The sequence below is a fragment of the Myotis daubentonii genome, chromosome 5 (assembly GCF_963259705.1).
Source record: "Myotis daubentonii chromosome 5, mMyoDau2.1, whole genome shotgun sequence".
NCBI lineage: Eukaryota > Metazoa > Chordata > Mammalia > Chiroptera > Vespertilionidae > Myotis > Myotis daubentonii.
Genome location: NC_081844.1, coordinates 25,252,278 through 25,279,358, shown reverse-complemented (window position 1 = coordinate 25,279,358; position 27,081 = coordinate 25,252,278). Strand labels below are relative to the sequence as shown.

General features: G+C 45.1%; 2 protein-coding genes across 2 annotated transcripts in view; both read right to left on the bottom strand.

Moving 5' to 3' along the window:
* The window catches only part of LOC132234519 (adhesion G protein-coupled receptor E2-like), a 51,944-nt gene extending 40,717 nt beyond the window's left edge, over positions 1-11,227 (bottom strand). Inside the window, exons 1-4 of the mRNA XM_059695471.1 lie at positions 11,185-11,227; positions 10,992-11,042; positions 1,210-1,356; positions 485-631 (exon numbers count right to left, since the gene is read on the bottom strand). Of these exons, the coding sequence (XP_059551454.1) occupies positions 485-631; positions 1,210-1,356; positions 10,992-11,042; positions 11,185-11,227 (388 nt within the window). The remainder of the gene's footprint in view (positions 1-484; positions 632-1,209; positions 1,357-10,991; positions 11,043-11,184) is intronic.
* A 9,702-nt stretch (positions 11,228-20,929) lies between these two features.
* LOC132234518 (adhesion G protein-coupled receptor E2-like) overlaps positions 20,930-27,081 on the bottom strand; it is a 73,250-nt gene continuing 67,098 nt past the window's right edge. The window contains exon 20 of the mRNA XM_059695470.1: positions 20,930-21,140. Within this exon, the coding sequence (XP_059551453.1) occupies positions 20,930-21,140 (211 nt within the window). The remainder of the gene's footprint in view (positions 21,141-27,081) is intronic.

Sequence of the window (27,081 nt, the reverse complement as noted above, 5' to 3'; positions counted from 1 at the left end):
ACCCCACTAAACCCTGCCTAAAAGCCACCTAGCCCGACACATACTAATTTGTGATGACGTTTTCCACCGTAAAAGCACATTAAGCTCAAAGCGCCCCTGCATGATGGATGAGGCAGGACTGTGTGTGTGCAAGTTTCATCCCAAAGATGTGACCCACTCTGTGGGGCAGAATGGATTGTGGGAGGTCCTGTAGTGGCCTTCTAACCTCTGATGGCTGCCACACTGATAGCTCCCATGCACTGAGGCTGTGGGCTGTGGGCTCTGGCAGCACTGTGTCCAGAGCTGTATTTCTGCCCTTATTAGAGCAGAATCAGAGCTCAGCCCTGCCTGGCCAGGTCCCCCTATTCTCACTGCCTGCACTGGGCACACACCGTTGCTGGAAGTGCTGCCCCCTCTCTACCAAAGCCCGTTATGGCAGCTGCCTTTCGGATGGCTCAGCAAAGTAAAGAAGATGTGGTACATTTATGGGATCTGAACTCCGAACCTTCACAGATGGTGTTGTTTGGGCCATTGGGGGACCCAGGAACCGGCTTCCAGCCAGGGCGGCAGCGGCACACGTAGCTGCCCTCGGTGTTGTGGCATTGGGCGGATTTGTGGCAGGAGTTTTGTCCTGAGGTACATTCATCCACATCTGAGGACAAACCAGAGAGAGTGTCAGGCCCTCCCTGCATTCCCTGCACATAAGCCCTCCTGCCCCTTCTCTTAGAGTACACTTTGGACAGTCCACTAAACCTTGCCTGATAGCCACCTAGCCCGACATAGTCAAAGTTGTGGTGACATTTTCCAACCTTAAAAGGACATTAAGCTCATAGGACCCCTGCAAGGTGGACAGGGCAGGGCTATGTGTGTGTGTGCCATTGTCATTCCAAAGCTGTGTCCCCTAACTGTGGGGCAGGATGGACTGGGGGAGGACCTGTGATAGACTTCCAATCAGGGAGGCTGCCACACTGATAGCTCCCCATGTGCTGCGGCTGCGGGCTGTGGGCTGTGGCACCGCTGGGCCCAGAGCTGCACTCCTGCCCTTATTAGAACAGAATCTGAAGCTCAGCCCCGCCTGGCCCAGGTGCGCTCTCCTCACTGCTGCACTGGGCACACACCATTGCTGACGGTGCCTCCCGTCTCGACCAAAGCCCATTAGGGCAGCTTCCTTTCAGATGGCTCAGCAACATAAAGAAGATGTGGTCCATTTATGGGATCTGAACTCCGAACCTTCACAGACGGTGTTGTGTGGGCCGTTTCGGGACCCAGGCATCAGCTTCCATCCAGGGCGGCAGCGGCACTCATAGCTGCCCTCGGTGTTGTGGCATCGGGTGGATTTGTGGCAGGAGTTTTGTCCTGAGGTACATTCATCCACCTCTGAGGACAAAGCAGAGATAGTGTCAGGCCTCCCTCCACTCTGTTACCCCAAAGCTCCTCCCCTTTCTCTTAAATTACACTCTGGAGACCCCACAAAACCCTGCCTAAAAGCCACCTAGCCCAACATATACAAATTTGTGGTGACATTTTCTACCTTAAAAGCACATTAAGCTCTGAGGGCCCCTGCAAGGTGGACGAGGAAAGGACAGTGTGTGCAAGTGTCATCACAAAGATATGTCCCACACTGTAGGTCACGATGGACTAGGGGAGGACCTGCGATGGACTTCTAACCAGGGTGGCTGCCACACTGACAGCTCCCATGCGTTGAGACTGTGGGCTGTGGCATCGCTGCGCCCAGAGCTGTGCTTCTGCCCTTATTAGAACAGAATCTGAAACTCAGCCCTGCCTGGCTCAGTTCACCCTCTCCTCACTGCCTGCACTGGGCATGCACTATTGCTGATAATGCTGCCCCATTCTCTGCCAAAACCCTTAAGGTAGCTTCCTTTCAGATGGCTCAGCCAAGTAAAGAAGATGTATACTTATAGAATCTGAACTCCAAACCTTCACAAACGATGTTGTTTGGGCCATTGGGGGACCTAGGAATAGGCTTCCAGCCAGGCTTGCAGCGGCACTCATAGCTGCCCTTGGTGTTGTGACATTGGGTGGGTTTGTGGCAGGAGTTCTGCCCAGAGGTGCTTTCATCCACATCTGATTTGTAATTACTCTAGTCTCTGTTCTTTTGTTCATATATATAATTTTCCTCTTCCCTGTTCCTATTCAATATTCTTTTCTCGTTTTTTTGGACTACTCAATTTTATTCTCTCCTCTCTTTCTCCTATTTTCTTATTTCATTTCCTTAATTTAGGTCTATCTGCTCTCTTCTTCTTTTCAATTTTTTTCTTATCTTCTCATTTCTTTTCACCCTCATTAATTCTAAACCATGTTCCTTATCCTATTCCTCTAATTCTTTGTTCTTATTTTCTTTATTTAAGTTCTGTATTTACCGGTTCTTCCCCCTATTATTTGGTGTTTTTGGTTTGTGCTTTTTGTTTATTTGTTTTTTGTGTTGTGTTTTCTTTCCATATTTTTTCTTTCCTTTTCTTTCTATCATTCTTGCTCTGTTTTCTCTTTCCTAATTCTCTTTTCTCTGGTGGTCACTTTTGTCTTGGCTATGAGGGTCTTGTGTACATTCTTGTTCTGTTTCTTCATTTTTATTTTTTGTTTTTTTGTATTCTGCGCTGTTCAATCAGCAACTCCTCAAAAGCTGGCACAACAGGGTCAGAGGTGAGTCACATAATCAGACACCCTGAAACGAGACTCCATCCACAAATGGGACAATAACACTCAAGACCCAACAAAAACAGGAGAATCCAAATGACTAAAGTAGGGTGTCTTCCTAGAACACCCAGCCCAGGAGATCTGAGAAACTGCACTACTGGGTCCCATAAAACACCTATTACATAAGACCAACCCAAATAATCTAGGTGGTATAGCAATTTGACTTAATACATAGAAACAAATAAAGGAACAGCAAACCTGGGGAGACAAGGAAAAAATCCACAAATGAAATAAAAGGAGGAATCACCAGAAAAGGAACTAAATGAAATGGAGGAAAGCAATTTTTCAGATAAAGAATTCAAAGTAATGGTTATAAGGATGCTCAAACATCTGAATGAGAATTACAGAAACTCAATGAGAAATATAATGAGCTGAATGAGAAGTACATAAACTTGAATAAGAATCAAGAGGAAATGAAGAATGACATGTCTACAATAAAGAACACCCTGGATGGTTTCAACAGTAAACTAGAAGAAGCTGTGGATGGAATCAGTGAGGTAAAAGACAAGGTAGAAAAAAATACCCAAACAGACCAACAACTAGAAAAAAACAAACACTAAAAAGCAGAAAACTTTAGGCCAGCTTAGGGACAACATGAAACAAAACAATATCTGCATAATAGGTGTGACAGAAGGAGAGAAAGCTGAGCATAGAATATTAAAACTGTTCAAAGAAATAATGACAGAAATGATCTCTTACTTGGGGAAGAAAAACGTCACACAAGTCCATGAAGCACAGAGAGTCCCTATCAAGATGGACCCAAAAGGACCCACACCAAGATACACCATAATTAAATGGGCAAATATAAAAGACAGAAAAAGAATCTTAAAGACTGCAAGAGAGAGACAGAAAGTTACCTACAAGGGATCTCCCATTAGACTATCAATGTATTTCTCAAAAGAAACACATCAGGCCAGAAGGTAATGGCATGAAGTATATACAAAGTGATGAAAATCAAGGTACTGAATCCAAGAATACTCTATCCAGCAAGGCTATCATTCAAAATTGAAGGTGAAGTCAGGAACTTTCAGAAAATAAAGGCTGAAGGAGTTTATTTCCACCAAACCAGCAATGGAAGAAATGCTAAAGGGACTGTTGTAAAAAGAAGAAATAGAAAGGGAGGGAGGAACACAGGCATAAAGAATAAAATTGGCAAAAAACGAGTACCTATCAATAATAACCTTAACTGTAAATGGATTAAATGTTCCAATCAGAAGGCAAAGGGTAGCTGAATGGATAAGAAAACATGACCCATATATACGCTGTTTATAAGAGATCCACCTCAGAACAAAGGACTCATGAAATCTGAAAATGAAGGGATGGAAAAGTATTTTTCAGGCAAATGGAAATTTTAAAAACTCAGTGGTAGCTATACTTATATCTGACAAAAGAGACCTCAAAGTGAAGGAGATAAGGAAAGCCACCTCATAATACTAAAAGGATCAATACAACAACAGGATATAATTCTGGTAAAGATATATATACCCAAACATGAGCATCCAAACATATAAAAAGTACTTCTGGAGAATACCAAGGGAGATATCACAGCAATACAACCATAATAGGGAACTTTAATATCCAACTGACAAAACTTGATAAATCTTCTAGACAAAAAAATCAACAATGAAACAGCAATCCTAAGATACACACTCAAGCAGATGAAACTAATTGACATCTTCAGAATATTCCACCTCAAAGCTACAGCATATACTTTCTTCCCAAGTGCACAAGGGGCATTTTCAAAGACAGACCACATGTTAGGACACATGCTAAGTCTCTACAAATTCAAGAAGATTGAAATCATATCAAGTATCTTCTCAGACCACAATGACATGAAATTAGAAATCTAATTTCTAATAAAAGCACCCAAAAACAATAAAACATATGCGGGCTACATAGCATGTTATTAAACAACTAGGGGCCCGGTGCATGAAATTCGTGCACTGGGTGTGTGTGTTGGGGAGTGTCCCTCAGCCCAGCCTGCCCCCTCTCACATACTGGGAGCCCTCAGGCGTTGACCCCCATCACCCTCCAATCGCAGGATCTGCCCCTTGCCCAGGCCTGACGCCTCAGACAGAGGCGTCAGGCCTGGGCAGGGGACCCTCATTTCCCCCCATCACTGGTTCTGCCCCCAGCCCAGGCCTGATGCCTCTGGCCCAGGTGTCAGGCCTGGGCAGGGGACCCCCATCACCCTCCGATTGCTGGCTCTGCCCCTTGCCCAGGCCTGATGCCTCGGCCAGAGGCGTAGACCCCCATCACCCTCCAATCGCCTGATCGGCCCCTTGCCCAGGCCTGATGCCTCCGCCAGAGGTGTCAGGCTTGGACAGGGGACCCCCATCTCCCCCCGATCACTGGCTCTGGCCCCCGCCCAGGCCTGAGGCCTCTGGCCCTGGAATCATGCCTGGGCAGGGGACCCCCATCTCCCTCTGATCGCTTGCTCCACCCCCCGCCCAAGCCTGACGCCTCTGACCCAGGCTTCAGGCCTGGGCAAGGGGACCATCATATCCCCCCAATCCCCGGCTCAGCCCCCTGCCCAGGCCTGATGCCTCAGCCAGAGGAGTTGACCCTCATCACCCTCCAATCACCAATCACCGGATCGGCCCCTTGACCAGGCCTGAGGCCTCCGGCAGAGGTGTCAGGCCTGGGCAGGGGACCCCCAGCTCCCCGCGGTTGCAGGCTCTGCCCCTGCCCAGGCCTAACACCTCTGGCCTAGGTGTCCGGCCCGGGCAGCGGGGACCCGCAGCTGCAGCGGCCCCGCAATCGTGGGCTACTCTTTAGGCCCAGGAAAGGGACCCCTAGCTCCTGGGACTGCCAGCTTCAACCATGCCCAGCTCCCATCTCTGGCTCTACCCCTACTTCCTGCTATCACTGGCCAGGGCGGCAAAGGCACCTGATTCTCTGATCATGGCTGGGGGGCAGGGCAAAGGCGGCCCCAGGGCCGCCTTTGCCCTGCCCCCCAGCTCTTAGCTCCCCCCTGCGTTTCCGATCACTGTCAGTGGCAGGGGGCTTCTTCCTGCTTTCCCTTTCGCCTCCCTGCATTGTGCCTACATATGCAAATTAACCGCCATCTTGTTGGCAGTTAACTGCCAATCTTAGTTGGCAGTTAACTGCCAATTTTAGTTGGCAGTTAATTTGCATATAGCCCTGATTAGCCAATGAAAAGGGTATCGTCGTACGCCAATTACCATTTTTCTCTTTTATTAGATAGGATGCGTGGGTTACCAAAGAAGAAATAAAAAACATCCTGGAAACAAATGAAAATGAACACACAAAAATCCAAAATCTATGGGGCACAGTGAAAGCAGTCCCAGTGGAAAATTCATAGCACTATAGGCCTATCTCAAAAAACAAGAAAAGCTCATAAGTTATCTAACACTACAACTTAAAGAATTAGAAAGAGAACATCAAGAAAAGTTGAGAGTAAGTAGAAAGTAGGAAATATATGACACAGAGTCCAAAAACAAACAAACCACAAAAACCAAAACAAACAAACAAACAATACAAAAGATCAATAAAACCAAGAGGTGGTTTTTTGAAAGAATAAACAAGATTAATGAACTTCTAGCCACACTCACTAGGAAACAAAGAGGACTGAAAATCAGAAAGAAAAGAGGTGAAGTAACAACTGACCCCACAGAAATACAAAGGATCATAAAAAGAAATACTATGAACAACTTTATTCCAACAAACTGGACAACCTAGAAGAAATGGACATATTCCTAGAAAAATACAACCTTCCAAAACTCAATCAGAAAGAATCAGAAAACAACAAAATTCCAGCAAACAAAAGCACCAGTCCAGACAGTTTCATAGGGGAGTTTTACCAAATATTTATTTGGTTATTTATCAAAACAAAAATAACCTCTATCCTCCTCAAATTATTTCAAACAATCCAAGAGGAAGAAACACTTCCAAGTTCTTTCTATGCGGCTAGCATTATCCTAATACCAAAACCAGATAAAGACACTACAAAGAAAGAGAATTACAGGCCAATATCACTGATGAACATAGAGGCTAAAATCCTCAACAAAATTTTTGGAAATCAGATCCAGCAGTACATTGAAAAGATCATGCACAATGACCCAGTGAGATTTATTTCAGTAATGCAAGGCTGGTACAATATTCACAAATATATAAGTGTGATACAGCACATAAACAGATTGTAAGACAAAAATCACATGATCATATCAATTGGTGCAGAAAAAGCATTTGACAAAATACAACACACTTTTTTGATAAAAACTTTCAGCAATATGGGAATGGGGTATCATAACTCAAGATAATAAAACCCATGTCTGACAAACTTACAGCCAATATCATATTCAATGGGCAAAAACTAAAAACATTTCCCCTAAGAATAGGAAAAGACAGGGATATCTGCTTTCACCACTGTTGATCAACATAATAGTGGAAGTCCTAGCCATAGTGATTAGACAAGAAGAAGAAATAAAAGGCATCCAAATTGGAAAGGAGGTAGTAAAACTCTGATTATTCACAAATGACATGATACTGTACATAGAAAACCCTAAAGCCTCCACCAAAATACTACTGGATTTAATAAATGAATTCGGAAAAGTAGCAGGATACTAAATTAACACCCAAAAATCCATGGCATTTTTAGTCACCAACAATGAACTCTCATAAAGAGAAACTAAAAAAATAAACCAATTTACCACTGCAAAAAAAGCATTAAAATACTTAGAAATAAACTTAACCAAGGAGGTAAAAGACCTGTACTCAGAAAAGTACAGGATGTTGAGAAAAGAGCTAGGGAAAGATATAAACAACTGGAAGAATATACCATGCTCATGGATTGGTAGAATAATCATCATAAAAATGTCCATGCTAACCAAGGCAGTCTATATATTTAATGCAATGTGTATTAAAATACCAACAGCATATTTCACAGACCTAGGACAAACACTCCAAAAATTTATATGAAACCAAAAAATACCCCATATAGCTGCAGCAATATTGAGAAAGAAGAGCAACGTTGGAGGGATCACAAGACCAGATATCAGGTTATACTACAAAGCCACTGTTCTCAAAACAGCCTGTTCCTGGCACAAGAACAGGCATATAGATCAATGGAACAGAACAGAGAACCCAGAAGTCAACGCAAGCCATTATGCTCAATTAATATTTGACAGAGGAGGTAAGAAAATACAATGGAGGAAAGTCTGTCTCTTTCATAAATAGTGTTGGGCCCTAACCAGTTTGGCTCAGTGGATAGAGCATTGGCCTGCAAACTGAAAAGTCCCAGGTTCGATTCTGATCGAGGGCACATGCCTGGGTTGTGGGCTCAATCCCCAGTGGGGGACTTGAAGGAAGCAGCCAATCTATGATTCTCTCTCATCATGGATGTCTCTTTCTCTCTCTACCTCTTCCTTCCTCTCTGAAATCAATAAAAATATATCAAATCAAATAAAAAAAATAGTGTTGGGAAAACTGAATAGCTACTTGCAATAAAGGAAACTAGACCACCAACTTATACCATACACAAGAATAAACTCAAAATGGATAAAATACTTAAATGCAAGATGTGAAACCATAAAAATCCTAGAAGAAACTATAGGCGCCAAAATCTCAGATATCTCTTGTAGCAATATGTTTGCCAAGATATCTCCTAGGACAATGGAGACTAAGGAGAAAATAAACAAATGGGACTATATCAAAATGCAAAGCTTCTGCAGAGCAAAAGAAACCATCAACAAAACAACAAGAGAACCCACTGCATGGGAGAACACATTTGCCAATGACACATCTGATAAGATGTTAATATCCAAAATATATAGAGAACTCATACAACTTAACAAAAGGGAGATAAACAATTCAATTAAATTGGCCAAAGGACCTAAATTAATACTTCTCCGAAGTGGACATACAGAAATCCAAAGAACATATGAAAAAATGCTTAAAATCACTAATCATCAGAGAGATGCTAATCAAAATGACAACGAGATATCACCTCACACCTGGCAGAATGGCTATTATCAACAAATCAACAAATGTCCAAGTGTTGGTGAGGATGAGGAAAAAAGGAAACCTTAGTATACTGCTCAGGGGAATGCAGACTGCTGCAGCCATTGTGGAAAACAGCATGGAGCTTCCTCAAAAAATTAAAAATGGAACTCCCATTTGACCCAGTGATCCCACTTCTAGGAAAATATCCTAAGAAAATCAAAACACACATCAGAAAGAATATATGCACTCCTATGTTCATAGCAGTGCAATTGACAATAATTAAGATGTGAAAACAGCTTAAGTGCCCATCAACAGATGAGTGGATAAAAAAACTTTGGTAAATTAACACCAATCTTGTCAAATTTGTGGCCTGCAAGCTGCATTGTCTCGTTTATTTTGCCCCTCTTAGCCTTTGAGTTTGACATGCTTGATTTACACAGCCCTCCTTTGTTCCCTTCCCAGCTGGCCAACCTTCTGTGTCCTCCCCGACCCCGATAGTGGACTGGTGGAGTCCCTCGGTCTGGCCTGCACTTTCTCATAATCCGGGACCCCTCAGGGATATTGGAGAGCTGGTTTTGGCACGATCCTAAGGCTAGGCCGAGCTACCCCACTGGTGCACAAATTCATGCACTAGGCCTCTAGTTTCTGAATAAGTGTCCTGGCTGGTGTTGCATACCAGCTGTCAAAGTGCAAAACCAGGACCTGGGTCCTGGCTCAAAGGCCACCCCACCTCTCTGTTTTAGTGGGATAGGCACAGGCACACTTGTCCCACTCAGACCTGGGGCTGCACCTATACCCAGGGCCTGGCACCCTGTATGCTGCAGGAATGGCTCTGGTGACTCCAAACCTCATAGACGGGGAGATGGAAGATGCAGGACATTCTTACCTTGACACGTGTTCTCACTTGGATTATTAAACTTTGTTGCCCCCAAACCAGGCCTGTATCCTAGTCTGCATGTGCAGTAGTAGCTCCCCTTCGTGTTATGGCAGCGTGCGTCTTTTCCACAGGTCACGTTCACCCGTTGTTTACATTCGTCAATGTCTGGAATAAAATGGGGTAAAGGGTCACCTGCCAAAGCCATGTGTGCCCTCAGGGCAGAGAGCCAGGTTCCATACCTAGCATGGAGCCTGATGCTCAATCAGTGTCTTTTAGGAAATATTCAGACTCTCAGGCAGCCCTGATGTGGCTGGAGCAAGCCATTCCTGAAACCCACTAAATCAGCTCTGCCCTGCTCAGCTTTCTGTCTGTCACCTGGATTTGGATACAGGAGGAGGTGCTGAAGTGGTGGGTGGGTGGAAGCTCAGCATCCCCCTCCCCAGTCCTGGAAGGGTAAACTGAGGCATAGGTTCTGAAGCATAGCAATGATCCCTTCTTTGGAAAAACTGTTATTTGAAGTTTTCTGCAATTTTTAGATAGTCCCTTGCTCTGTAAGTCAACTATGTTATTTTTAGATGGTCTCTTATTCTGTAAAAATAACTAATTTAGTTTGAATAATAGAAAAGATAAACTTAATAGTCTAACCTTATAAGTTAGCAATCTAACATAAAGGACTGATACGCTAATACTGATGCCAGGTATGGTATAGATATGTACCCAGGATTACAGGTGTCTGTATAGATATGACAGGTGTTTGCTAGATATGAGATATACTCAAGGTCACAAGCTGTCTGCAAAAATAACTTACACAAGGACCTGAGAAAATATAAAAAGAGAATGCTTCCTCTCTTGGGTGTTCAGAATTTGACAGAGGTAATCTGCTCTGAACCTGCGCACAATAAAGATGACTCCTAACTAATTGGCTCATTAAGGCGTCTTGTCCAGCTCGCTGATTAGTGATACAACAGTTCCAGGGTCCTGGAAACCCAGCTCCTCTCTCTGTATGAAGCCATGTTTATTCACTTCTCATTTTCCACCTTCATATCTTTTTCTTTCTCTTTTCTCTGTCCTTCATGATGGTCTGAGAACAAAGGCTGAGGCCACCAACCATCATTCCGTCTCCATGTAGCCCTCCACCACCCCAAGCCTCTGTACCTTCACAAGTCTCCCCTTGGTTGACTTTGTTCTTTCCAAATGGAGTTTGGAATCCTGGATCACAGTGACAGGCAGTACCATTGATACATGAGGAGTCTGGAGGGCACTGCTGGGGACAGGCAGAGGCTGTGGGGCAGAGATCATGATAAGAAGATGAGAGCTGAGCCAGAGGCTGGGTGGGGTAGTTGGGAAGGGCAACCCTGAGCTTCCTCCTGCAACAGGCCTTTCTCTGCCTGGGCTGAGAGGTGCAGATGGGGGTTGGGACTCAGGCTATGGACTGAGTTACTCCAAGCAGACTCACCCCTGGTGTTCTGGGGTCCATCTTCCAACAGAATCAGCAAGACACACAGCACTGGAACAGAGAGATGGAGGGTCAGGAGGACACAGAACGGAGAATGGTGCCCTGAGGGTGACACATCTGAGGGATGGGGCCGCTCACCCCTCCCAGGCTCAGGCTCTGTCTATTACACAAGGAGAGAGTGGGCAGGTGGCACCTCCCTGGCCTCCAATGCCCATGGCCAGAGGGTCTGCACCCATCGCCTGACGGTGGCTTTCAGGAACTGAAGGATGGGGAGGGGCCTAAGCCTAGCAGGTTTCTTGGCTTCTGCTGACCTGTGGGAAGCAATTCAGGAAACATACTGGAGCCAATTTGCCTTGGTTCTATTCCCAGACCTTGGTCAGGTGCCTCAGTTTCTCAGTTTCCCCTTCTGTAGAATGGGGATGAAGAGGAGACCCATTTCCTAGAGTGTGAGGGTTAAGCAGACAAGTACTGCCTGGTGTGTCAGAGTGCTTACTGCCGTCATTTCTTTATGTGAAAATGAAGGGGTTGGGCCAGGTGTCCTCTTAGAACTCCCAAATCTAAGGTGCTCCAGCCCACACCCTTCCTCAGCGACACAAGTGCAAGCACACTGCACCCACATCTGTCCACCACAACGACCAGCTTGGGACCCGGTGGTGACATTTCACCCCCTGGCTCCCTGCACACAGGAAGATGCTGGGGGCTCATGTTAGGGGTGGTGCTGCAAGGGGACCCCCAATCCTGCTCTTTCTGCTGCTTAGGGTACCCCATCCCAGGGCATGTCCTGGGGATTCTCCTTAAGTCAGCAGGGGGTCTATAGATGAGGACCTGTTCATCAGAGGGACAGACAAGGACACAGAGATGGAGAGAAAATAAAGAGGAGACAGAGAAACAGAGAGAGAGACAGAAAGATAGAGAAGGCACTAGAGACTTGGAGGAGAAAGAGGGAGACAGAGATGAGGGAAAATGAATGGATGAGAGAGAGACAGAAGACATAGAGAGACATAGAGACAGAGAGACTGGAGAGAAACAGAGAGGCAGAGTTAAGAAGACAGTGATCTAGAGAGATGGATAGAGAAATAGGAACTCCTAGAAAGAGAGAGACACAGATGCCAGAGATACATGGAGAGATAGAGAGATGGAGAGCCAGATAGAGAAACAGAGAAGGGAAAGGGCGGGAGGGAGGGATAGCAGGAGTGAGTGTGGGCACCTGGGCAGCAGGTGGGGTATGGAGAGGGCTTGAGGCATCCATCCAGTCCCTGCAGATCTAGAGATGCTGTGGTGGCAGCCAGACCCAGATAATCCAGGGAGGCCAGATAGGGGGCAGCAGGTGGAGGGATGGGGGCCAGGGAGGCAGGGCAGGAGTGAGTCACTTCCTGGGCCAAATGAAGAGATAACTCATGGCTCCCAGTCGCACATAGAGGGGCTCCCAGTAGCGCATAGAGGGGCTCCCAGGGGAATTTGGGGGTTGGTCATTGTGAGCACAACTTGAGGAGCTGTGGAGGGTGCAGACTGGAGGGCCCCCTGAGCACTCAGCCCCAATGTCCAAACTTGATACCCTCAGGCCAGCAGAGGGCAAAGACCCCCACACCCTCCCCGAGGCCTCGCAGATGCGGTGAACAGGCTGGAACTCCTGTCTTCCTCCTCTCTGGCCACAGGGTTTGGTGAGTTCTCCCTTTGGTGGAACCCACTTCCTCTTTGTAGGACAGACCAAAAATGACCTTCCCTGGTGGGTCCTGGGCCAATTCGTCCCCAGCTCCCAAAGCCCCAGTAGCAACATTTATACTCACAGCTGCCCTATGAGACAGAGGCTCTGTTTATGTCCACTCTGCAGATGGACAAACTGTGGCTCAGAGCCCAGAAAAGGGTTATGGAGAAACTGGTGAAGAGGGAGCTGGGGAAGATGGAAGTGAGAGGTCAAGTTCTCCAGACCCTGCAAGGAGGGGGTATTTGTTCTGAGCTGGGCTTTCCTGCCCCACCACAGAGGCTGCTGGGCCAGACCTCCACCTGGGGCCCAGCAGGTCACCCAAACAGGAGCCTGGAGAGGGATGGCTGGTTGCTACTCCCAGGCCCATCTGGTTTGCATTCCCCTAGCTGAGCCCTGGGCAGTCAGATTCCTGCCTGGGGCCCCTGTGGCAGGGGTGGGGCAATCATTCTCTCCTTGCTCCTCCTGCTAAGGATCCCCCTCCTGCAGCCCATACCCAAGACCTACCAGTGAAATAATAATAATAGTAACGTTAACAACAACAACAACAATAATGTTACTTAATTCTTACTGTGAACCAGGACTCAACCCTTAACACAAGCCTGTAAAGTGAAGACCAGCCTTGCTCTGCCCCATTTCACAGATGTGGAAAGTGAGGATCAGGGGCTCTGTGACTTTGCCCCTGACACATCGCCGCCTTCAGCTGTGCTCCGCATGGACTCGGCAAATTCACTAAAAATCATCTAATTGTAATCCTGCAACAGGCGAATTACATGCTATGTAAATTACACCTCACCTTGATAAAAACAAACAAACAACAACAAAATAAAAAACAGTTCACACCTGGCACCCTGGGCCAGCACAGGCAGCCCCATCCCTGTGGCCTTTGGAAGTTCTGAGTGGCACCCCAAATGTCATTTCTTTTTTTTCTTTTTTAAATATATTTTATTGATTTTTTACAGAGAGGAAGGGAGAGGGCTAGAGAGTTAGAAACATCGATGAGAGAGAAACATCGATCAGCTGCCTTCCGCACACCCCCAACTGGGGATTTGCCTGCAACCAAGGTACATGCCCTTGACCGGAATGGAACCTGGGACCTTTCAGTCCGCAGGCCGACGCTCTGTCCACTGAGCCAAACCAGTTAGGGAAGCCAAATGTTATTTCTTAACTCTCTTTGTTGCCTGGTTGCCCAGGCAATGAGCTGCCCTGATAACCTGATAATCCTTGCAAAGTGGTTCTCAACCTTCCTAATGCCGCGACCCTTTAATGCAGTTCCTCATGTTGTGGTGACCCCCAACCATAAAATTATTTTCGTTGCCACTTCATAACTGTAATTTTGCTACTGTTATGAATTGTAATGTAAATATCTGATATGCAGGATGTAGTTAAGGGGTCGCGACCCACAGATTGAGAACCACTGCTAGAGCCACCCTGGGTGGGGCGGGAAGGGAGGCAAAGGGGAAGTCACGGCAGAGCTCAGGTTAACCCCACAGCAGCAAAGCCCTTCAAGGCACAGCTGAGGCCCAGCTGGGTCTCTGGGAGCAAAAATGGGGAGTCTCTGGGGCATCCTCTACCACACAACGGGAGAAGTGTGGGGGTCACCCTGCTGTGGAAGGGTCCCCCTTAGCTCTGTAGCCCCCACTCTGCCATCTGTTAAGAGTGACTTCCTGAGGGGGTCACAGCACTCATTCACCCCCTCTCTTCCACCTGCTTCAGTTTCCCCTCTTAGGGAGCAGCTTCCAAAGTGGATCTGGAAGGAGCGTGGAGATCCCTCTGGGGTGGGGAACAGACCCTTAGAGCACCCGAGGGCTTCCTGCTGGCCGTGGGGGGTTCCCGAGCACTGCCAGCTGCTCTCCCATGTGCCGCGGCTCCCGCCTAACCATGCGGCTTCCTCCATGTCAGGCCCAGAGCTGCCAGCGGTGCCTCCTATTTCTCCTTGGTGGGGGGTGGGCAGACAAGGAAGCAGAGGCATGGAAGGGGTGCTGCCAGGGGTTCCCTTGCTCCTCCCATAGGGGCCCCCAATTTCTCACCTTGTAGGATGTGAAAGACGATGAGGTGGGAGCCTCCCATGATCTGTGCAGGGTGGTTCTGTGTCACCAGGCTGGGCAGCTGGGCATCCTTCTGAGGCCTCCTGGCCCTTATACTGTGTGTGAAGGGGGGGGGGTGTGGGCACTGCCCCAGGGCGTTGTCTCCACACCCTCCATAGAATCATCTATTGTTTTGACTTCTTCACCCTGGCTCCTGTCCCCACACTCTGTTCCCCTCTGTCAACCGAAGAAACATTCAAATCTGTAGAGAATTTTTATGAGTTTATTTAAGATAAACTGACAGAAATTGCCTAGAAGCAAAATCCCAACAGATTGAGAAAATTATCTCAAGAATGGCAGTTTTGAAAAAATTCAATGGAGGAGAAAAACCAAGATGGCGGCACAGGTAAACACCGGAGTTTGCTGCCTCGCACAACCACTTCAAAAATACAACTAAAAGACGGAACGGACATCACCCAGAACCACAGGAAGGCTGGCTGAGTGGAAATTCTATAACTGGAAGGAAAGAGAAAAGCATACTGAGACTCAGAGGAGGCGCAGTGCGGAAGTAAAATACAAAGGTGTGGAGGTGCATGCAGAACGGGCTAGCGGCTGAGGGCACAGTTGTTGTTTTCAATCAGGAGGTAGTCTCAGGCTCTGAGCTCCAGTTCCGGGCGAGTCTCTGGGGACCCAGATTCAAACGGGAGAAGCAGGACTGTCTGGCATTGGTCGGAACTCGAGGGCAGCTTTCTCTCTGAGGTACTTGCAGCAATTGCTAGGACACTGATAAGCAGAGCCTCTGAAGGCAGGACTGAGAGCAGCCATAACTGGTCGCTCTGCCACCCTGTTGATCCCCTGGGACCCGCCCCGCCCAAGACTTGCACGGAGGCATTTGCTGGATAGCCTCAGGCAGAGGCTAGATTAGCACCTCCCTAAAGATCCAGGACAGAAGTTCTCCCACTGCAGACACAGCTGATTCTCACAGCCAATTGGCCTGGAGGACAAATCCCCCCCAGTGTTACCTACTACAACAAGCAAGGCTTAACTACAACAAGACTGTGCACAAAGACCACAAGGGGGTACACCAAGAAAGCATAAAAAATGCGGAGACAAAGAAACAAGACACAAATGACAAAAATGGAGGAAAGCAAACTGCTGGATATAGAGTTCAAAACCACACTTTTAAGGTTTTTCAAGAACTGTCTAGAAGCTGCTGATAAATTTAGTAAGATCCTCGAAAAGACTTGTGAGACCATCGATAAATGTAGTGAGATCCTCAAGAAATCTAGTGAGAACTTCGATGTTGTGATAAAGGACCAACTAGAAATTAAGCATACACTGACTGAAATAAAGAATACTATACAGACTCCCAACAGCAGACCAGAGGATCACAAGAATCAAGTCAACGATTTGAAATGCGAAGAAGCAAAAAACACCCAACAGGAAAGGCAAAATGAAAAAAGAATCCAAAAATATGAAGATAGTGTAAGGAGCCTCTGGGACAGCTTCAAGCATACCAACATCCGAATTATAGAGGTGCCACAAGAAGAGAGAGAGCAAGATATTGAAAACCTATTTGAAGAAATAATGACAGAAAACTTCCTCTACCTGGTGAAAGAAATAGACTTACAAGTCCAGGAAGTGCAGAGGACCCCAAACAAAAGGAATCCAAAGACAAAAACACCAAGACACATCATAATTAAAATGCCAAGAGCAAAAGACAAAGAGAGGATCTTAAAAGCAGCAAGAGAAAGACAGGCAGTTACCTACAAGGGAGTACCCATATGACTGTCAGCTGATTTCTCAACAGAAACTTTGCAGGCCAGATGGGAGTGGCAAGAAATATTCAAAGTGATGAATACCAAGAACCTACAACCTAGATTACTTTATCCAGCAAAGCTATCATTCAGAATTGAAGGTCAGATAAAGAGCTTCACAGATAAGGAAAAGCTAAAGGAGTTCATCACCACCAAACCAGTATTATATGAAATGCTGAAAGGTATCCTTTAAGAAGAGGAAGAAGAAGAAAAAGGTAAAGATACAAACTATGAACAACAAATACACATCTATCAACAAGTGAATCTAAGAATCAAGGGAATAAATAATCTGATGAACAGAATGAACTGGTGATTATAATAGAATCAGGGGCATAGAAAGAGAATGGACTGACTATTCTTGGGGGGGAAAGGGGTGTGGGGGATGCGGGAAGAGACTAGACAAAATTCCTGCACCTATGAATGAGGACAGTGGGTGGGGAGTAAGGGCGGAGGGTGGGGTGGGAACTGGGTTTAGGGGAGTTGGTTGTGGGGGGAAAAAAGAGGAACAAATGTAATAATCTGAACAATAAAGATTTAATTTAAAAAAAAGAATGGCAGTTTTGCACATTATTTTATACATTATAATCAAAGGAAGAGGCCTAAGGGGGTTATAAGAAATCCACTGGTGGTAGATCAGGGAGGCAGGCACAGAAATCTCTGGGATTAGATAAAAAGTAAAAGGAACAGACACAGACTCCTTTACATGGGAGGGTACAAGAGAGGTAAGAGTTCACAATTCTCATGGTAACAATAACAGTGAGAGGTTGTGTGATCTCTTGTCTAGGTGGGAGATTGTGCCCCGATGGGTCTGGAAAAAAGGAAATTACCCTGACATTGCAAAGGTATGTTATGTAGATGCAAAAAGACAATAGACAAGCTCAGTTAAGGTAAAGATTGGCCCTTGTCAGGGAAGATACAAGTCTAAGACTTGACCTCCTTCCATGACTAGTTTTGAGTTTAAAAGTTTTTATTTCAGACTATCCCACTGTTATCAGTGGAAGTGGAGTTTGTGGGGTGCTGCAAGGAACAGATTTGCTGAAGCCGCAGGGGAAGATGGGGTTTCACGGAAAGCTTTATTGATGATGAAAACTTAAGTGGGTTCCCCTCCAAGGCCCCATCTCTGTCCATCTCCTCAGGGAAGAAGTCCAAGCTTGTCTTCTGCAGGGCCAGAGTTAAGGTCATTCCCAGAACTTCTGTTCCCTATTAAAATCCAGTCCAGTCAGCCTGCTTAAGGTCACATGCTATGGGTGGGAGCACTGGAACACAGGGATGAGTGCGGTCACAGACCAACAGGGAGCACAGGAAGAAGAGAGAGAGGACTCTGGGGATTTGAACCTTCTCACATTGTGTGTGTTTCCATCCCCTGGCCCAGGGCTGAGAACCTTTACCTGCTAAGGGCCATTTGGGTATTTATAACATCATTCACAGGCCATACAAAATTAGCAACTTAAAAATTAGCCTGCATTATTTGGTCCAACATTTAATTTCCTCACCCCTAATGCCCTGGCAGGGCCAGACCAAATGAATTTGAGGGCCCGAGTCCCCACCCCTGCTAGCCAATCCATTGTTCCCCAGGCTAGACTGACAGGTGACCACCTTCCCTCTTCACCTGACTTCACTGCGCAGGTGCCTCTCTCCCCCTTTGTTCGATCCCTTCCCCAGTGGAGTGATCTGCAGGGAATGGACAGTGGTTCCCTGAGGAGTGTGAAACTGTAGCTTCCTGGTCAACTGCCCAGATGATCACCCCCAGCAGTGGCTGTTAGGATGACTGTCCTCTCTGCAATGCCCTCCGCTGTGCGGAAGATGAGGGGACCTCAATGTCCTGGCCCCTTCCTGTGCCACCAGCCCACGTCCAGCACCCTTCCAAGCCCCAGTTGAGGTGAGGGTCAGTTGGGGTCTCTGGGTGAAGGGGGGCATAAGAGGGCGGCACAGCTATTGTGGGGCTAGACAGCTGTCCCCAAGCAGGAAGCACCAGAGAGTGAGGAAAGGAGGTGGGAGGCTGCTGGCCAGCCCTGACCCCAGACCCAGGATCAGGTGGGTCAATGGACCCTTTGTCTCCTCCTGCAGGCTGGACACCTGGGTTCCCCCCAGGCCAGGTTTTCAGAATCCACTTGACCACATACTCCTGGTCAGACCCTGCCCAGTCCCAGCTGGCATCCTCCTGAGCCCTGACCCCCACCCAGCCCAGCCCAGCCCAGGGAGTTGGAAGGCGTGTTGAGCTGGGCCATGTTTATAGTTCCCTGGCACTGCTGAGGGAACTCCTAAACATAGGGTGTCCCTTCAAAAATTTATACACACACTCTGAATAATTATAAAGACAGTGTTCATTAAAATACATTTTATTTTCAAAATTGAGTTGTCAGCTGTTCAATTGTGCATACATTATTTTGGGACACCCTGTATAGAAGCCCAGCTATTTGGGGCCTTGACCTGAGGCAGAGTGTGGGTGGGGGGACCACATGTGTGCCTCCGGGCTTGGGTCCCCAAGATTAGCCCAGGCTTCTGAGTTTCTGGGATTGGGACTTGGGGAATCTTGGGTTGGAGGGTGAGGAGTGTGTCTGCTTGAATGTGGACATAGATGGAGGTCGGGTGGCGGAACCCAAAGTGATGAGAAGAGAAGCAAGAGGCTGTGATGCCTTGTGGGGGGGACACCTTTCTGTCTCCTTCACCCCAAGTCCCTATTGTGGTAGGAAAATGGGGGGTGAGCTGTCACCCTTGCATGCCCTCTGCTTCTAGGAAATGAAGGCCTCAGGAAGCTGCGGGGACACCCACAAAACCCAAACCAACCCCAGTTCCTAGCAACCCACTTCCCCTTCCCCATCAATGCTGAGCTCACTGTGGCCTGGATTGGGGGCTGGGACATGGGCTGGGGTGGAGTGGGGTTATAAGCAGCTGCAAGACTCTGGGCAGTGAGTGCCTTGCCCCCGTCCCCTCCAGGTGGAGCATTGAGAGCTCCTAAAGGGGCAGCTGGACCTCAGAGTGTCCCCAGCTTCACCCCCTCCCAGTGATCAACAAGATAAAGGGAAGTAAGAGCCAACTGAAGGGTGAATTATTTAAAAGGGGCAACACCAATGATCTTTAATATCTTTTTAAAGATAAATTTATATAGATTTCAGAGAGGAAGGGAGAGGGAGAGAGAGATAGAAACATCAATGATAAGAGAGAATCATCTATCGGCTGCCCCTTTCACACCCCACACTGGGGACCAAGCTAGCAACCTGGGCATGTGCCCAGACCAGGAATCAAACCATGACCCCCTGGTTCATAGGTTGATGCTCAGTCACTGAGTCCCACCATTTGGGCGTACCAATGATCCTCAAGGCATCCCAGGAAAATTATGGTAATTAAGACTTTAATGGAAGCCCTGACTGGTTTGGCTCAGTGGATAGTGCGTTGGCCTGCGGACTGAAGGGTCCCGGGTTTGATTCCAGTCAAGGGCATGTACCTTGGCTGCGGGCACATCCCCAGTAGGAGATGTGCAGGAGGCAGCTGTTTGATGTTTCTCTCTCATCGATGTTTCTAACTCTCTATCCCTCTCCCTTCCTCTCTGTAAAAAAACAGTAGAGTATATTAAAAAAAAAGACTTTAATGGAACCTTAATGCTTCCTCAGCCACTGGATAGAGTGGATTGGAATATTACACAACTGTGAGAAAGAACCACAGGGATATGCAATGAAATAGCTGAGTCTTAACAACATACTCCTTTCTCTATTCTAATCACAGAGTTACATACAAACATGTTAATTTGCTCAATGGATTTTGTAGTAGAATCTTATTTTTTCAGCTTTACTGAGGTACAATTGACAAATAAATTAAAATATATAGAAAAGGTATGACCTAATGATTTGCAAAAATGAATGAGAGAATAAGAAACAAAATTTGAGGTGGTGGAGGAGAGAGCAGGGTAATCCCAGTTCTTAGTGGGGGACTGAAGTTTGGGATCCTCATAGCATTAAAAATAAAGTAAACTAAAGCTGGTCATGGGAAATATTTTAAAAATATTTTTTTCTTTTAAATATATTTAAAAGAATATTGATTTCAGAGAGGAAGGGAGAGGGAGAGAGAGATAGAAACATCAATGATGAAAGAGACTCATTGATTCGCTGCCCCATGCATGCCCCGTACTGGGGATTGAGCCTGCAACCTGGGCCTGTGCTCTTCACTGAAATCAGACCTGGGACCCTTCAGTCCACAGGACGACACTCTATCCATTGAGCCAAATCGGTTAGGACTGGTTATGGGAAATTGATTCTCTGAACCTGAGACCCTGTAAAACTTTTTTTTGGAACTTTAAAAATGTTTAAGTTTCTAATGAGAAGTGGTTAGAGGAAGAACAGGAATGTGAGATTCAAAGAGGTGCCCAGGCTGGGGGTGGCCCCAGTGGGGAAGGGATCAGCTGTAGGGGTATGGAGGGTGGTGGGCAGTGGAGGAACTGACAGAGGCCAACAGGAAGCTGTGCAGTACAGAGCTGATAACACTCAGTGATGATTTGGTCTCTTTATCGAAGCTCACAACCTCTTCCCCATTCTGCAAGGGCGCCTGGGAGTGGTGGGCTGAGGGCTGACAGTACCCAGTGATGATGGGTTCCTGCCTCCCAGGGACCCTGCAAGGGTCCCAGAATGTGGGCCAGGGTGTGGAAGGAAGGGGGTTGTAGGCTGAGTGCCCAAGTCAACTTCTCTTCATGCCTTAGTTTCTGCAGCTTAATCCATCCTCCATCACAGACATTTGGGGTCTTGGGCAATGGTGCTGATGGTCATGACCAGTCTCAGAAAGAAGTGATGTATTCTGAGAGCCAGGGGCTTCATTAAGTGTAAACCCATCCCCAGCACTCTATCAGATTGGGGTCTCGCTTCACCAGTTGTATATAACATTTTGGCACTTCCTTAAAAAGTTAAACAGAGTTCCCCTATGACCTAGCAACTCAACTCTTATGTAAATACCTAAAATAACTGAGAGCAAGGACTCCAACAAATACTTGTACACCATGTTCATTGCAGCAAGATTTCCCAATCGCCAAAAGGTGCAAACAAGCCAGGGTCCATTGACAAATGAATGGATGAACAAATGTGATCCATCCACAAAATGGAATAGTATTCAACCACCAAAATGAATGAAGTAACGATAGATGTGGTGGCCACCCAGCATGTAAATGTTTAATACCACCGAATATTCACTTTTAAATGGTAAATTTCACCTCATTGTGAATCTCACCCCAATTTTTAAAAGTCCTGAGTGGGTGATGGCACTGTCCCCCACCATCTGTGCTGTCACAGCCTCTTCTTTGTACCTCACAGGTTGTTTAGTTCATCTTTCTACTGTCTGAGATGAAATAGGCGGTATCCTCCTCCTTTTACAGATCTGACAGTCACTTATTCACTCAACAAATGTTGCATCACAGACACTGTTCTAGGCTCTGGGGGTGCATGTGGGAACAAGCCAGAGCAAAACCTCTACCCCATGGGGCTGATATTCCCATGTGGGAGATCATGAATGTGATACATGAGAATATTGTGGAGAATGTCAGGAATGGGAACATTAATGAAGAGGGAGGGGGATGCTGGTGGGGCAGGGCTGCCAAACTAAGTAGAGTGCTGGGGAGGCCTCCCTAAGAAAGTGACATTTGAGGAAAGACATGAAGGAAGTGAGGAGGCAAGAGCTACGAAGATATCTGGGGAAGAATGTTCCAGACACATGATAATTAATATGGCAAACATTAAAGACAAAAAGAGATTCTTAAGTGCAGCAAGAGAGAGACAATCAGTTACCCACAAGGGAGTTCCCATAAGACAGTTAGCTTATTTCTCAACAGAAACACTGTAGGCCAGAAGGGAATGGCATGAAGTATTCGAATAATGAAAAAAAAGAAATGGTAAACAAGACTCCTCTATCCAGTAAGGCTATCATTTAAAATTGAAGGTGAAATAAAGAGCTTCCCAGACCAAAAATCCACCACCACCACCAAACAAACAAACAAAAAACAAACACTAAAGGAGTTTATTAAGATAAACCAGCATTGCAAGAAATGTTAAATGTGAGAAGATGAAGAAAGAGAGAGAGAGAGAAGAACATAGGCGTAAAGAATAAAAGTGGTAATAGATAAGTACCTAGAAATAGTAACCTTAAATGTAAATAGATTACATGCTTCAATCAAAAAACATAGGGTAGCTGAATGGTTAAGAAAATATGAAGCCTATATATGCTGTCTACAAGAGACTCAACATAGAACAAAAGACTCACAGGATGAAAGTGAAGAGGTGGAAAAATCTATTCCATACAATATAAAAGCAGGGGAAACAATACTTATATCTGAGAAGCTATACTCCAAAACCAAAGTTATACCAAGAGACAGAGAATGATACTACATACAGGCAGTCTTTGGGTTACGTTGGACTTGATGTGCGTTGTTTTGTGGTTACATCGCCATCTCCCATTTATTTATAAAATTTTTTTTTCGTCATTTTGATGTATGTACATATGTGCTTTATGTTTTTTATTATTTATTTACCACAAGTAAATGTCAGGAATTGTTATCTTTCTTTTAATTTTTTTTTACTGTTTAACTTCCTTACTGCGATGTATATGCTCCATGTGAGTGACATAGGGGCTTATGTAGGTGGGTTCTGACTTACAGTAAAAATCGCGTTATGTCGTGCTGTAGGAACGGATCTCCGATGTAACACGAGAGCCTACTGTACTAGTAATAATAAAGGGATCAATCCAACTAGAGGATATAACCCTGGTAAACATATATGCACCCAACATAGGAACACCTAAATATATAAAAAGCACTTGCAGGACTTAGGCAGAGATAGACAGCAATGCAATCATAGTAGGGGACTTTAACACCCCACTGACTACACTGGATAGATCTTCCAGACAAAAAATTTAAAAGGAAACAGTGACCTTAAAGACATACTACATCAGATGGATTTAATTGATATTACAGAACATTTCATCCAAAAGCTGCAGAATATACATTCTTCTCCAGTGCACATGAAACATTCTCAAAGATATACCATGTGTTATGACAAAAACCAAGTCTCTGCAATTTCAAGAAGATTGAAATCATACCAGCCATCTTCTTGGATCGCAATGGCATAAAACTAGAAATCAACATCAATAAAAACTCTCAATAACATTTAAACACATGGAGGATAAATAGCATTCTATTAAACAATGAATGGGTTACTAATGATATCAAGGAAGAAATAAAGAACTTCCTGGAAACAAATGAAAATAAACATGCAACAACCCCAAATCTATGGCACACAGCAAAAATGGTCCTGAGAGGGAAGTACAGAGCATTACAGACCTACCTCAAGAACAAGAAATATATCTATTTGTAAGAAGCCGTGGGGCTGCAGGCATGGCCTGACCCCACTCCAAGTCATGTAAAGGAAATGAACTTGGCTTGCACCCCAGTTCTTGTGATCTAGGCAAGCAGACATTTTGTCATAGCAACTGTTTGTCATAGCAACTATCAAACATAGATGGAACTAGACAAAGCTTGCCCAGTCTTGTCCAGTCTGTAACGATCTGCTACTTCCCCATGATAGGCCAAGCCCTAGCAGTGATCTATGAAGCATGACCAGCCACAGCTTAGCTATAAAACAGTGTGTGTAAAAAATAAAGTGGCTGGTGCCTTGTGCCCGTCCTCCTAAACCCCGGTCTCCGGTGCTTTCATCCCACGCCGCCATTACCCTACGGGACCATTTGGGAGCGGGTCTCCACATCTATTAAACTATCTAACCCTATAACTTAAAGAAAAACAGAAAGAGAATAACAAGTAAGGCTCAGAGTAAGTAGAAGGAAGGAAATAATAAAGGTCTGAGTGGAAATAAATGACATAGAGACTAAAAAATAAAAACACCACAACAATATAAAAGATCAATGTATCCTAGAGCTCGTTTTTGAAAAGATAAACAGGATTGATGAACCTACAGCCAGATTCATCAAGAAACAAAGTCAGAGGACCCAAATAAATAAAATCATAAAAGAAAGAGACGAAGTAACAGCTAACACCACAGAAACACAAAGGATTGTTAGAAAATGCTGTGGATATCTATATGCCAACAAACTAAACACTGGGTGAAATTGGTAACTTTCTGGAAAATGCAATCTTTCAAAACTCAATCTGGAAGAATCACAAAACCTGAATAGGCTGATAACAACTGATGAAATTGAAGCAGTAATCACAAAACTCGCAGCAAATGAAAGTCTGGACTAGATGGATTTATAGGCGAGTTTTACCAAACATTCAAAGAAGAACTAAAACCTATCCTCAAACTATTTCAAAAATTGCAAGAGGAGCCCTAACCAGTTTGGCTCAGTGGATAGAGCAGGGGTCCTCAAACTTTTTAAACAGGGGGACAGTTCACTGTCCCTCAGACCGTTGGAGGGGCAGAATATAGTTTTAAAAAAACTATGAACAAATTCCTATGCACACTGCACATATCTTATTTTGAAGTAAAAAAACAAAACGGGAACAAATACAATATTTATATTTGCATGTGGCCCGCGGTCCGTAGTTTGAGGACTCCCTGGGATAGAGCATCAGCCTGCAGACTCAAGGGTCCCGGGTTCTATTCCGGTCAAGGGCATGTACCTTGGTTGTGGGCATATCCCCAGTAGGGGGTGTGCAGGAGGCAGCTGATCGATGTTTCTCTCTCATTGATGTTTCTAACTCTCTATCCCTCTCCCTTCCTCTCTGTAAAAAAATCAATAAAATATATATTTTTTTAAAAATTGCAAGAGGAGGGAAGAAATCCATACTCTTTTTATGAGGCCAGCATTATTTTAATTCCAAAACCAGATAAAGACACCACAAAGAAAGAGAGATATAGGTCAATATCCCTGATGAACATGGATGCTAAAATTCTCAATAAAATTTTAGCAAATCAGATCCAATAATACATTAAGAGGAAAATATACCATGACCACTTGGGATTTATTCCAGGAATGCAAGGCTGGTACAATATTCACAAATCAATAAACGTGATACATTACATAAATAAAATGAAGCATAAAAATCACAAGATTATAAAAATAGATACAAAAAGCATTTCAAAAATCCAGTACACATTTTTGATAAAAACTCTCAGCAACATGGGAATAGAGGGAACATTCCTCAATATAATAAAGTCATATATGACAAATCTACAGCTAACATCATGCTAAATTAGCAAAAACTAAAAGTGTTTCACTTAAAACTGGGAACAAGACACCATGTTCACTTTCACAACTCTTATTCAACATAGTACTGGAAGTCCTAGCCACAGTGATCAGATAAGGAGAAAAAAATAATAGGATCCAAATTGGAAAGGAGAAAATAAAACTGTAGTCATTTTCAGATTACATATTGTACATAGAAAACCCTAAAAACACCACCAAAAAAACTAATAGATTAAATAAATGAATTCATCAAAGCAGTAGGATACAAAATTAACATGCAGAAATCAATGGCAGTTTTAGACATCAATAATGAACTTTCAGAAAGAGAAACTAAAAAAAATATTCCCATTTACCATTGCAACAACAACAACAAAAGTGATCTCAGGCCAGTGGGGCAATCAAACGGTAGGTGGTGATGGGGGGGCGGGGGCGTTGTGGTCTGGGCCTCCCTCTTTGGGGTGATCATGGGGTGATGGCAGGGGCCACGACCAATCACATCTCACCCACCTTGGTGGTCCGGACGGTTGTTCTGCTCTTCAGTTGATTTGCATATTATGCTTTTATTATTATAGATATGCAGAGGCCAAGGACTCAGGCATAGTGCAATGAAGGCTTGTGGTGGGGTGGAAGCTGGGACAGAGGGCGGGGTTGGGGGGGGGGGAGAAATGGCAGACATCTGTAATACTCTCAAGAATAAAAATAAATTTTAAAAAAGAAACATTTGCCCTGACTGGTTTGGCTCAGTGGATAGAGCATCGGCCTGCGGACTGAAGGGTCCCAGGTTTGATTCTGGTCGAGGGCATGTGCCTTGGTTGCGGGCACATCCCCATTATGGAGTGTGCAGGGAGCAGCTGATCGATGTTTCTCTCTCATCGATTTTCTCTCTCATCAATGTTTCTAACTCTCTATCCCTGTCCCCTCCTCTCTGTAAAATATCAATAAAATATATTAAAAAAATAAAAAATTAATTAAAAAGAAACACTTGAAGAAGGAAAAAAATATCTAGAAGGAAAAGTTACATCATTTACCTGACAATGTAAAATATTTTGAAAAGTCAAAACAAACATGAACACATCATGAAGTCATATGCAAAAACACTTGATATTTTAATATTAGAAAACACACCTTAAAGGTATTGAAAGCTGGTGACAAACTACTCCAAGCCCCTGAAGATTTCACACTCCTCTACTGTTAAGGACACTTGAGGAAGAGGAGGAAGAGGGGGAGGAGGAGCTTAAGAGGCTCTGCAGTATTCTGTCCTAAATAGGGGTATTATATGTTGTCTGAGAGTTTCACCAGTTGTTATGTAAATTTCAGTCCATCATAACTTAAGCAAAACAATGTTTTGCAAGTTAGTCTTAGCTCATAAGCCT